Below are 13,893 nucleotides of genomic sequence, written 5' to 3'. Positions count from 1 at the left end.
ACTGCTAGCCTTAATTAGAAAAGGTTTTTTTTATTAGATTTGAATCTTTAAACTGGGTGATCTGTATTTGACATTTCACTGAGTTTCCCTAACAACACATGAAAATAGCTCTCTGAATTTAATATCTTCTTGACCAGGAGGTCCATGTATATACCTTGTGATCTGATCTCTTAAAAATCAAAAGCTCATCTCCTTAGGAAATATCATGAATGAGCATCAAAATATCAGGCTGGATTTAATTTGCTGGGAGTATGTGGACATTAAAAAAAAATAAATACCCATGGGAATTCAGTCCCAAACAGAAGCATCTTTGTCCAACATTTTGGTAGGTATCAGCCTATTCATTCATTTATTGATTTACTCAATTAGTTCATTATGTTAATATTTCTTGAACACTTAATCCCAGCAAAGTAATCAATTTAATAAATGCTTCTTAAGTGATTGGTAGCAATATGAACTGTCTATTCTCTACCAAGTAATAGTTTGAAGAATCTCTGTATCCTGCTAGCTGAAGGTTTGCTTCTTACTTCAGACAACTTATATTACTTGTCTGAAGAGATGGAATTGATGGGAGATAAAACTGTTAAGTAGTTGATCAATGACTTCCTTCCAAGCTCTTTCATCTATCTGCTCATTTTTCCTTTCTGTGGTTCCATTAGTCCTTTTATTATATTACTATGTATCTAAAGACATATAGCAAATAGTATTATCAAATAATGCTAAACAGATAAGATTAAGTACTTACATTAAACAGTTTTTTTACCTCTAGGCAATTGGGGTTAAGTGACTTGCCCAGGGTCACACAGCTAAGGAAGTATTAAGTGTCTGAGTTCAGATTTGAATTCGGATCCTCCTGACTTCAGGGCCAGTGCTCTATCCACTGACCTATCTAGCTTCCCCTCATTAAGTAATTTTTAAAAACGTAGGTGAACACAAATTGTTTTGGTCTCTTCATTTCTGACTCTTGGAATCTTAATTCCTTTAGGCATGACCTCCTATATTCACTCAAAGTCCTTTGCTCTTTCTTTGTCTAATTATTTGTTTTGTTTTGTTGCTATCCTGTCTATTCACCCAGATTCAGAATCTTGGAGTCATCTTTAAGTCATTATTTTTCTTTATTTTCTAAATCTAAGCACTGGTCAATTTGCTTATCTTTATTACCCAGTCACCACTCTAGTTTAGACTTTCAACACTTTATATTGCAATAATTTCTTAATTCTGCATCCTGTCTCAGCTCTTTCCTTTTACCACCATAATGAAAAGCAAGATGTTGCAGTAGAAAGGACATGGGGTTTGGAATCAAAAGACATGATTTCAAATTCTATCTCTGATACTAGTTATATCAAAACTTGGATAAAGTCACTTATCCCCTGGACCTCAGTTTCCTCATCTCTAAAATGAAGGGTATGTTTTCTGAATCAAGTTCAATCAAACTCCCTTGTTTAAGAAGTGGCTCCCTATTGTCTCGAGGATAAATGATAAACTTCCTTTGTTTGGCACTGGAAAAGTCCCTTTGAATCCAGCTCTAACCTACTTTCCAGATATATATTCACCTCACTACCTCTCAATCACCCTGAAGTTCAGGCAAGCTGGCCCAATTCCCTTTTCATGATGTTTCATCTTCCATTTCTTTGCCTTCTCATAGGTCAACCATCCTGGAATGCTTTCCTTCCTCATGGCTGTTTCTTAGAATCCTTAACTCTTTCAGATGAAATATATATATATATATATATATATATATATATATATATATATATATATATGTATATATATATATATATATATATATATATACATATATATATATATATATATATATACGCACATATAAATATAAATTTGCTTAATAAATTGAGTTTGCAATATATAGGTTGCAAATTCAGTGATGCTTGAATGAGAAGAAAAAAATGTGCACATACATATGGAAACAGTACATTCAAATGGTTTACCCATAATCCTGCCCGAAAATGATTGATGCTGATTTTCCATGCTTTAGTGTACTGAGCAGTTCACTAATGACCTGAAAGAGTTCATGAGCCTACCTAACTACTTTACTTAGTGTTAGAGAGGAAATCATGGCTTTGGGCAGAATCAGTTCATTTAATACACAAATATAATGACCCCAGATAATTTAGAATTTAAATTGTTAGAGTAAACATGAATGACAAAGTAGAGTACTTAGCTAATCCTAGGCTTTGTAATGGAGTTGTAATTTACAAAGTAAAAAGGATGTGTAGGAAACACCTGCTTTAAAAAATGAAAAATGAAAACAAAATTATAGAGCTGGAAGAGACCTGGAAGGACATATCCTTCCTTGAGGTACCTTCCAGCAGTCAACTTAAACTGACCAAGTATCATCTTTTTTTGGGGGGTCAGGTTAAAGCATTTTGGAAAGAAGACAAAACAAAAAGCTTCTAAGATTTAAAATTTGAAGAAATGCCTCAAGGAAACAGCTAAATGCAAAATCTATCTGTGGCAGCCTAGTGTCCTTTGGAACTTTTACCACCATCTAGTTTAGTGCTCTCTCTTTAGTACTCTCTATAGTGCATAATATTTTCATTGTGTATAATATTTATCTTCTCAAAAGAATGTAAGCTCACTGAAGGCAGGAGACTTCTTGTTTTTTTTTTTTTTGTGTGCATAAGAACTAGATAAAATATTTGATTAATTAATGTTTAATGATTGATTAAATTGTTACTTTGCCCCATCCTAACCCTGTCCATCTATCACTCTTTGAATTTATTATTCCTTGCTAACAACAAGATAATGATAATGATGATAACATTTATATAGTAATTCAAAGTTTGCTAATCATCTTAGGTTAATTCATTTAAGCCTCACAATTCTGTGAAGTAGGTGCTATTGTAATCTCCATTTTACAGATGAAAAAACTGAAAGGCTAAATGATTTAATTAACCCAGGCTCACCTGCTTCCATGTTTAATGGTTTCAGATAAAGGGTGGAAGTGCTTTTCTTTTTTGTATTTCAGTAATAATTCATGAACCCCAAAGAACAACTTATGTCAATTTAGGAACTAAATGATATGATAGATAGAAGGTTAGCTCTGCAAGCAGAAAAAACTGAGGTCAAATTCTGATTCACCTGAGTAACTCACCTTTATCAATTTTCTCCTTCCTGAAAAATTGAGATAATAGCATCTACCTCAAAGGGTTATTGGGATTATCAAATGAGCTAACCTATATAAATTATAACTATTATAATTAATACAAGAAAAGTATCAATAAAGGCTAGAGAAATAAACAAAAGTTAGATGTATTTTAAACTTTATATTAAAATATGGTTTTGATCTTTATTCTTCCTCCTCTTCCCTCATCACCCTTATTTTTAGCCTAAGATATAGCAAAACCACATTAAGCTGAATATGTTTTATCTAGGAGTTATGATTTAGAGATAAACTGACCTAAACTGGGGAATAAAGGCTTGAGGGATATGAGTGTGGCTAAAGAAAGCCCAATCTCCATCATATGGACTTTTGGAGTCTATTGAAGACTATCTAGCTCAAAGACCATTCTCCCCTCTTCTTCTCTCTACTCATTCTCCAAGGGCAGACCTCCTCGAATGCATCCGTCTTCCCCTTCAGTGGGCTAAATCTATTCAGAGAAAGCATTCAATTTTTCTGAACATAGTTTCATCTTTTTTACATATAATATATAATAGTGATTTGCCCCTTTTTTCTCCACCTTTAAACTCTAGATACGACAAAACCATGCTAATTTTTATTGCGCTAATGCATTTACAACAATTTATTAGTAAAAAGTCAACTAAGACTTTCCCATCCTTAAAGATATTGTCAACAAGCCCAAAATAAATAACTTTTGTAAATCTAAAGTTTAAGAAAGCAAGGATCCCTCCAAAAGATCCATTGTTTAATTCTTGCAGCTTAAAGAATTGTATATTTATGAAATATTACTATATAATTTATTCTACTACCTTATCTTACTTTGCTCACTAGTATTATTTATTTCTTGGCTTCTCATATGTAATAAATAGGACAAAATGATGCAGTAAATGAAAGTGTTGCATTTTATTATCTCTGAGATTCCTTCCAGATTTCACCATAAACCCATTTCTTTGACAAATCTGGCTTTCTCCTATATTCCAGTGCTGTTATTATTCCAAATCAGTGAGGGAAAGCTCTATTTCTTTTTCAAATTTTATATTTATTTATTTTTTTATTTCAAAAGGCTTAGTGTAGTGGGAAGTATAATTTTATTCCAAGTTGTTTGTAATTTACTTCCCCTGAGAAACATATTCCTAATTTTAAAGGAAATGCCAATAAGAAAATTGGATCTAGTATAGAGACTATGGGCCATCGGATGATGTATGATCTGGCCTACATCCATTTAAACCCTTGCCATCCTCCCATTTCCCCTCTTCCTTCTTTTTTAGAAGGACATCATATTCCAACTAAATATAGGGCCTCAAAGTAATCCAGGGTAATAACTATGGAAGCATCTAAAAGCTTTTATTACTTGCTACTTCAAGCATCAACTCAAGGAAAGAACAGATTGTTCTTAACTAGGACATGTTCCTTTTATTGTTTGGATTGCAAATCAATTGTCCTCAGTGAAACATGGGGTGAAAATGGTTCTGCCATTTGGGGCCCCTGGGAAGATAAAAAATTGTCTCCTGGCAACTGACATGCTAATATGCACAGTCAGAAGGAGTCAGTGAAAGAGATGAAAACTCATAGGGAGAGCAATTGCAAGATGGGGTTGAGCTGAACCTTCAGTGGCTGAATAAGGAGAAAATGCTTGAAGCTCTTTGAAAACCTTAAGTGTTTTTTTTTGTTTTTTTTGTTTTTTTTGTTGTTGGTGGTGGTAGTTTTTGTTTTTTTTCTCCCTGAATTACTTTTCTGGGTTTAACATGGATGTATCTACCTAAAGCCATAGTTTAAAAAGGTAAAGTTCAAAATTAAGCCAAGTGTAGATTAGGAGGTCTAAGGGTATATGGTATATATAGTGATATAATGGAGAGAGTGCTGAGCTTGTAAGGGTCAGGAAGAACTGACTTTGAATCTGCCTTTAGACAGACTTGTCTTGACTCTGATCAAGTCATGTAACTTTTGCCTGCCTGTTTCATTAGCTGCAAAGTGGGAATGACAGTAGTTGTGAAGATTCAATGAGATATTTGTAAAAGTGTAACCTGTATCAGATTACTTAAAATTCTCAGGGAGAGAGAGAAGGAAAGGAAGGAGAAGGAGAATTTGAAACTCAAATTTAAAAACAAACATTAAAAACAGTTTTTACATATAGTTGGAGGGAAAATAAAATATTATTTAAAAAGCAAATTCTTCCCCCCCCCCCCCCCCCGCTGGGGTTAAGTGACTTGCCCAGGGTCACACAGCTAGGAAGTGTTAAGTATCTGAGAGCAGATTTGAACACTGGTCCTCCTGAATTCAGGGCTGGTGCTCTATCCATTCCGCCCCCTAGCTGCCCCGAAAGCAAATTCTTAATAAATGCTGATTTCCTTCCATTCCCAAGACCTTTTGAAGAAGCTTGCTAAATCAAAACTATTTTTCTAATAATTCTAAGAAATTACAATTTCTGATGTGGTAAATATTGATAGATAAAATCTACATAAATAAAAGCTTTTGGGGGTTCCTCAATAATTTTTAAGAGTATAAAGAGCTCCAAAAAGTTGGAGAACTATTGACCTAAAGCAAAGATGGCTGATAAAGTATTCTCACTAATTTTGATTGTGTTTTAGATCTAACTCCAATATCTAAGACTATTAAGTCCTTCCTAGAGCCAACAATTTAGACTTTGTAGCCCATGATCTGATTCCATTCTATCATCCCAATAAGTCTAAATGGGAGAAAGTATTATTTTATCAACTTCAAGTTGGGAAAAGCTCTTGAGGAGATGGGGAACTCCTTATCCTGATTCCCCCCTGAAACATCATTGATTGTCATTTCAGAATAGCATGTGTTCAATGACATTCTATCAGAACATTTATTCCTCAGTTCATGGATATCACTTCCATGCTGTGATATTTCAGTGGACCCTTGATGTTAATGGTATCATCAGCCTTGCAGATGATAACCCTTCTCATTCTATGAGACTGCCATCTTCAGTCATCCATAATTTCTCCCCAGTGGAGCAATTCAATAGCCTGGAAGATCTATTTTTTATTGTGTCAAGACTTGGGATATCATCAATATGGGCAATCCTTTCCACCTGTGATCATCAGCAACTCATCTCTAATAGAGATTTAGAGTTCCTTAGGCACTGAGATGCTAAGTTACTTGCCAAAATGTGTCAAAGGCAGACTTTAAACCCAGAACTTCAAAGTCAGACACCAAATTCAAACTTTTCTGATTCTATTGTCAGACCTGTATACTGTAGCATTGTACATTATGTTATTATATAATATTATGTTATATACAATATTAATTGTTTTATAGTACAATATGTTATGCCATTAGATTATAATCATTATATTACATATTATATACATAATAAAATATATTATATTGCCTCAGCATTATATCATTATTAAATTCATAATGTATCTAAGATATATTAATATAATAAATCTTATAATAAACATTTATTAGTAATGGCCAGAAATATACCTTTATTTTTTTCTCTTTTCTCTCCTAAGCCTTCTTTTAAAATATTTATTATTATTATATTAAATATTTATTATTATTTTTAGTTAAATTTTTTCTCTTTTTCTTTGTCATTTTCTCTATCTCATTCCTCCTTTGTTTTAACTCAGTCCTTCAAACTCTTCTTCCTTCAAATAAGTGCTTGTCTATTATTCTCCTCCTTTTTTGGGGCCAAGTTCTTAAATGAATGGGAAGGTTTTTCTTTACTGAAAAACCAAGAATGTTTTTGAGTAAAATGGTAGCTTCTTGAAGACAAGGACTGTGTTTTTTTTAATCACTGTAACCCTTCAACTTAGAAACAAGATCTTGTTCACAGTAGGAGCTTCAAAAAGTCTGCTGAATCTGAATTGAATGGAATGTTGGGAATGTTTTAATTTTTAGGAGAGCCAAAGAAAATACAAAGAAGTATAATGAACTAACTCTTCCTTTCACATATAGTGTTTCATCATGGGTAAGAGGTATCAAGGCATAGAGTATAGAGAACTGGTCTTGCAGCTAGGAAGATCTGAGTTCAAGGACCCATTCATTACTGGTAGTGTTAAGACACTTAATCTATCTTTACCCTAGACAAATCTCTCAATTTATAAATTTCAGAAGAGGTGCCTTCTCACATTGGTAGCTGGGAGTTTTCTCATCCATGAGTTCCCAGTAATCAGTGATATCACAGGTCCAGGCTCCATCTTTGACTATAAGCAAGTCATTGAACTTCTCTGAATTTTTAATTTTGTCAACTGTGAAATAGGGGTACTAATACTTACCTCATTTACCAGACTATTTCTGTGCTTTTATTCATATTTTTTTAAAAAAATTTGTTTGGATTTGCTCTTCCTCTCCCTTTATTTATTCAAATCCTATCTTGTAGAAGTTTTAAAAACAATTCTCTAAATGCAATAACATTGCCTAATGACAGTGAACTATTGTGAAAGGCAAATTCTATTTATAACAGGTTTTCCCAGAGTTATTTGGTTTCATTCCTTAATGAACTAAGGAAATCACAGAGTTGATGAGGTTTGAGGGCATCATTGGCTTTTTGCTCAGTGTGTATGTGATTTGTAATTCTTCCATCTTATTTACATAATTTCATTAAAAGGATGATGACGACACTATAACTCCAAGTTCACATCACCTGCTATTGCTGGCTGGCTCGGATGATGAATACTCTCTGTTTTGTATTAATGTAGAAGGAAGACTTCCATTCAGTTGGGAGTTTTGAAAGGTTCAGGGACACTGAAGCGCATGGACGGTGTTCCCTCAGAGAGTGGATATTAAATATCACCCCAACATCAAAGTCACAAAGACCTGATGTCAGTGAAGATCGAGGTATACTGCTCCTGTGCCCCAGTTTCTATCTATTTTCTGGCCAGGCAGATTTCAATTTAATGATGTTGGTGGACAAGGGTTGGAAATTCATGCTTACCTTTCATCACATTTGATCAGAATCACACTGTCTGTTCCAATCCCCAATGCTGCAGCTCCCTTCTTTACTGAAAAGTGACTCTGAAAAAAGCATGTTTATGATCAGTCATGATTTAATATTCAGTTCGCATCTCCCCTGTTTTCTTTTCCCTTTCAGTATCTATTCTGAACCCTGCTAGGTCCCTCTGTATCCTTGAATGACTGAGAGTATGTGACAGTTTTCAGTGAGTTTTTTTTTTTCTAGGAAATTTCCATGACCCTGAGGAAATTCAGGTGACCTTTATCTCCCAACACAAGACAATGACTCCAAACAAACCTCACTTTTAAGATTTAATAATATGCTAACTGGATCCAAGAAGTTATATATTTCAAGATCAGACATACAAACACACACAAACCAACCCCCGATTTTGCCACTGGGAGAACCAAGTCAATTTTTAGAGACTTCAGTGCAATTTTATGTGCTCAACCAAGGAGAAAATTTGGCCCTAAGCATAGCATACATCATCCCAGTACCATGAGAGGGGCCAGTCACTTCACAAGCGACTTCTCAGATGAAGGGACTTTCAGCAGACTAGAAAATGGGGTTGGAAAAAAGCATGAATTTATTGGCTAGCAAGGAAACTGGACAAAAGTAAGAGCCACTGATGCTAAAGACCAATTTTTGAATGAGTTTTGGCTTGTGACTCAGGAGCTGATTTTTTATTCAAATGGTTGTAATAATGCTATAATTTGTAGAGCCCAGAAAGGCTAACTTAAGCCTAGCTGTAATGCATCTGCCCGTCAGCCTTTCACTATTAACAGATCATTAAGCTGTCCAAAAGAAGAGCTGTTTCCTCAATTTAAATCTTCATGGCGTTCCTGACTGGAATTTTAAGTTACAGTTCCAAGAGGTGTTCTTTCCTTCCTTATGCCTACATTTAGCTCTAAGAATATCTGGCTTTGCTGTTCGAGGTAGGCTGTCACAGCTAAGTCTTGAATTTAACAAGCCAGAAAAAAATCACTTTTCTACTATAGTTGGCAGTAGTGCAAAAAGTAAACCATAATTAAAAGGCCACATGCTGTCATTAAAAAGCACTATTTAGTGGGGAAAGAGTGATAAACAGGACTGTCATTTCCAGTTTTAAGCTCTTAGAGGCAGGAAAATATTATCAAAATACATAGGAACTCAAGAAAAAAAAACAAAACAAAAAGTAAAACTTAATTTTGGAGGATTTTAAGAATCTTTTCTAAAAAGTATCCTCTATATTGAATCACATTTGATATTTTAATTTATGTTTATTTACATCTGATGTATGTTTTGACCCAGAAAGCAAAGCATCAAAGGGGAAAATATTGCCCATATGCTAATAACTGGGAAAGTGCTTAGAAAATGCATATCAAAGAGAGCCAGCTGCACTCCAGCAAGCACAAACGTCTTGGATAGCTCACCTCAATGCAAAGGCTTGAAAATATTAAGCTGTAAAATGGCCAATTTGTGATAAAGAAGAGATCTAGTGCACCTGGTCAATGGGAAGAAGAATTTTAATCTCTCTAATAAGAACAAATGGGGGCTCTCAAAAGAGGACCAATTACTCAGTATAATTGACCATTGTGCAGAATAATACAAATTGGAGGAAATAAATACACATAGAAAAACAGAAAGCTCAGAGAGGGAGGAAAGTATTGGTGTTGGAAATGGACAAAGGAGAAAGCAGAAAAGAAAAGAGAGAAAGAAATATTCCACATTGGCTTAATTTTTCAGTAAGGGAAAGAAAAAAAGACAGAGTTATTAAAAGTCATTCAGAGAAACCTTTGCTAATGCACTGTAAGTGAAAATATATATTCTGGAGGTCTCAGAGGATTAACCAACAAGGAAAAGCCAAACCATACAGGCAACAGAATAGCCTAACTCTTCTCTGTTCTTGCTATACCTGGAATTTGTATTTTGTTCTAGGTATGGCTTTTTCTAAGAAATATCAATTAAAAAGTGTGTTAAAAAGAAAGAAGCCATGTTGGTGAAGAGACACCAAGAAATAGTTGAAGGAACTAAGACTGTTTAGCCTAGAGAAGAGAATGCTACGGGAAAACATGCTGGTTGACTTCAAAGGGCGGCATGTGAAAGAACAAGCATATTTTTCCCTATGGCACCCAAGAGATCAGAGCAAACCTCCCATAGATAAATGTTACAAACAGACCAACCATAGCGTAACAGAAAGAAAAATTGTTTCCAACAACCACAACTGTGCAACAATGGAACAGAGTATCTATTGGGTGTGAGCTCCTGGTGAACCTTCTCTAGAATTGGATTTAGGGTCAAAAGTCTTGAGTTAGAACTCCAATTCTGCTATTTATTTATGTGTCTTTGGATAAATCATTTAATCTCTCTGGGTGCTATTTTCCTTCATTGTAAAATGAATAAGTTGGACTGGGCATTCCTTCTTTCCTTTCACTTCTTTTTTTTTCTCTGTTCTAACCAAATTTCTGATTAAATTTTTTTTTTTGTTTAACTATATTTGATTGATTTTTTTTTCAAGCAACAGAATATACTATCTGGAAAATGGAGACTTAATAATGACTAATTTCTGTGATTTAAAAGAAGATTCTTTTGGAAACCTGGATACAGAAAATCTGGATATTACTTGGTATAAGTTTAAATTCCACAGAATGAGGATATAATAAATGTGAAGATTGTATTCTAATAGTAAAGCACATAATTCCATTTTTAGCTGCTTGAGGAAGATAAGGAAATGAGTGAGCACTTGTCAGCTTTGTGTAGTTGGGGGCACTGTTGCTGAGGAGGGAAGATGGAATAAGATGACCTCCCAGGTTCCATTCAGCCTGATGGCCTGGGAGTGCAGAGCCTATTTCTCATCCATTTAATGGAGATAATAAATCTTCTCTCCCTTCTGAGGCCAGTAGGAGAATAGGTCAGATTTGTAGAGAGCTCAGAGAGAAACCATATTGAGCCAGATTCTCTTGGTATGTTAGCTTCTCCATCAGGTTATAATTTAGGCACTTTGGAAAGCTGCATTTATAGTTTAAAATCATCATTTGGACCAGATATTTTAACCATAATCTAACTTTTTGGGGTAATATTATACATTTTCTTTTATGCATGTAAAAGCATTAACTGAGAAATGAAGTATAAGTTTCATCAGCCTGTCAAGGGGTCTCTGACACAGAAAAGATTAAGAAGTCCTGACTTAAATCAAGACTTTTTATGATCAATTGCTCAGTCTTGAAGCCCGAATTGTTTGATTTGGGGACTGAGATCTCCTTCTCAGGGGTCAATGCTCATATGTTTAGTAAATTCATTGTCAACACTCAGATTCTGACTGACTTGTTAAGACCAATTTGTCCCCTTTCCCCTGGTGACTTGCAGGTCAAAATTACCTCCAGCTTTTCCTTCTCCCATTCCATCCTTTTCTTTCCACCTCTAAGACTTTTTTAGTACTTTTGGGAAAATGAAAAATAGTTGCCCATGTGGGAAAGGTTTAGCAACAACAATCTAGATAAATTATAGTTTCAGTTCACTAAACCCTCCTCCAATGAACTAAATAAGTTATTGCAGCATCCTAAACTACATGATTTGCAAGTGGGGTGAATCTTATCCCCTGGAGAGTCTGGCTCATTAAATTCTAATTATTGTGATTCAAAAAGAATATAGCTTATCATGTTCCCAAAGAGATCAAAATAATTCAGAGCAGACAACACTAAGAAAGAAGGGAAGACGTGGGTTTGAAGTTACTATTGGTTTTCAGACCCAGGACTAATTAGCAATCTGTAGTCACCTGTTGGGGGTTGTACCCTAAATATATGTTAGAACAAAAGATAACTTTGACCTGGACAAATAAGAAGACAGCTGAAGATTTTAAACTAGAACGGATGCTTATAAGGAAACTGGACCACAAGCTGCCCTGAAATGAAGGCTCGATGAAAAGCCAATGCAGGTAGGTTCACATCCTATCTCTGATATTTGCTATTTGTGATCTTGGACAAAATATGTCTGCTCCTCCAGTCTCAGTTTCCTCATTTATAAAAATAAATGGGATTGGGGTAGATATCCTTCCATACAGCTTTAAGTCTATGATGCATGGTCTATTGGGTTGTGATAAGCATCTTAATGAAAGAGCAATCTGTCTAGGAGTGTGTTGGCACTTGCTCAAGCTAATAGAGACAGTCCTTAAATTTGGAGAGTGAGCACTCACACCTTGGAACATGGCAAATGCTACAAACTTGAGTTTAATATTTTGTTTTATTAAATGTCTAGATATAAGAAGATAATAGGGAAAATGTTAATAATGTAGGTGAAACTTAAAAGTATGTCATAGATACATTCCCCTTCCCCCAGAGACTATTGTTAAACATTTACTAGTGTGCCCTTGTCTAAATCCTGCATTAAAAATTATACTCCTTTGAAATTCCTATTAAAATTAAAATTTTACCCGAGTAAGGTAACAATAAACTAAAAAACAGCCATTTTTACCTTACTGGGAAGGATTTTCAGATCCTACTTTAATAGTAGGAAAAGGGTGAAGGAGAGGAAGGGAAGGGAATAGAACATACAAGCACTTGAGGGTGGAAAAGGGGGAACAAAATACTCCTGAGAGAGAATACCTAAGGTTGGCCAGTTCTAGTCCCAAATGGATCACTAGCTAGCTATGTGCTTTTGAGCAAGTTCTTCCTTTTCCATTATTCAGTTTCTTACTTATATAAGAATAAGAGAGTCTAGGGTCCTTTCCAGCTCTAAAAGTCTACAGTTATATAAACTTCAATGAATTTACATCTTTCAGAGCCCAATAGAACTACCATTATTTTCTGGCTTAAAAATTTTTACACTCGGAGATGCTTGGTTATAGAATCAAAACTCTTATAGAGCATCATCTCCCAAGAATAATTTTTCTAAGGCAAAAAAGGCAATAGTGACCATTTTCCTTTATTCCTTATCTCTCTGAACCCCCATGAAATTAATATAAATGATAAAGACCAATCTCTGCAGAGCCTCCCAGAGAGTACCACTGACTCAGTGCCAGTACTCAGTTTCAAGAAGTGGAGGCAAGTTAGAATTGGCTTGTAAAGTTGAAAGTCAGTTAACTATGGTAATTTGCCTCAAAAGATCTTGGATGTCCTGATTACAAAGAACCTTTTTTCCTTTTAGATATGATTTGCTGCTTCATTGAGGTTATTTTTGGAAGAGCTTGTGTCACATAGGAAAAATAATGAGCTCAATGGAAAGTAGCTTAAAGCTGAGGATCTCACAGGGCTCAGGATTCTGATTCAGGAGGAGGAGAAAATTGGTCACTAGAAATTTTGGTGCCCAGGGCAAGAAGTATGAAATCGTACCCACCGTAAATAATACTGAATTTATTTCAAATCATCAGTGGTGGTAGGGAAATTCTGACACTGGCCTTTTTTAGTGGGGAGGGATGGAGGGAGAGGAACAGAAAATTAATTTTAGTGTGGGAGGAGATTCCAAAGTTGCTTAGGCTGCTTGCTAGAGAGGAACAGAATGGGGCAAGATACTCACATGATACACCTGTTTGTGCCCTCTAAATTTCACTGTCTTGCCATCCTTCTTTAGTTACATGACTTTGTGGGCAGAACTATAGATTTAGTTTCTTAATGAAGATCTATGGGAGTGTATACGGTTTGAAAAGCCTTTTTTTGTAAAGCTATTTTAAACTATACTTTTAAAGAATTTTTCTACCTCAAGCCCATTGAACAAGACTAAAATGTTAAATGCCAATGTTAACAACATCAAATGATATTTACACAACAGTTTTCAGCTCAAAGCACTTTCATGTTCAGTCTCTTTTTGAATTCCCATATTCATTCTGAGAATTTAGGCATTACAAAGATCC

The 13,893-nt window shown here is 34.9% G+C and overlaps 1 protein-coding gene across 1 annotated transcript in view; it reads right to left on the bottom strand.

Annotated features, from left to right (window-relative positions):
* The window catches only part of GAD2 (glutamate decarboxylase 2), an 83,571-nt gene that overhangs the window by 47,075 nt on the left and 22,603 nt on the right, over nucleotides 1-13,893 (bottom strand). Inside the window, exon 8 of the mRNA XM_074269537.1 lies at nucleotides 8,052-8,131. Coding sequence (XP_074125638.1) covers nucleotides 8,052-8,131 — 80 coding nt within the window. The remainder of the gene's footprint in view (nucleotides 1-8,051; nucleotides 8,132-13,893) is intronic.

This window comes from Sminthopsis crassicaudata, chromosome 5 (genome assembly GCF_048593235.1).
Source record: "Sminthopsis crassicaudata isolate SCR6 chromosome 5, ASM4859323v1, whole genome shotgun sequence".
Classification (NCBI taxonomy): Eukaryota; Metazoa; Chordata; class Mammalia; order Dasyuromorphia; family Dasyuridae; genus Sminthopsis; species Sminthopsis crassicaudata.
This window is presented reverse-complemented; position numbering and strand designations above follow the sequence as displayed.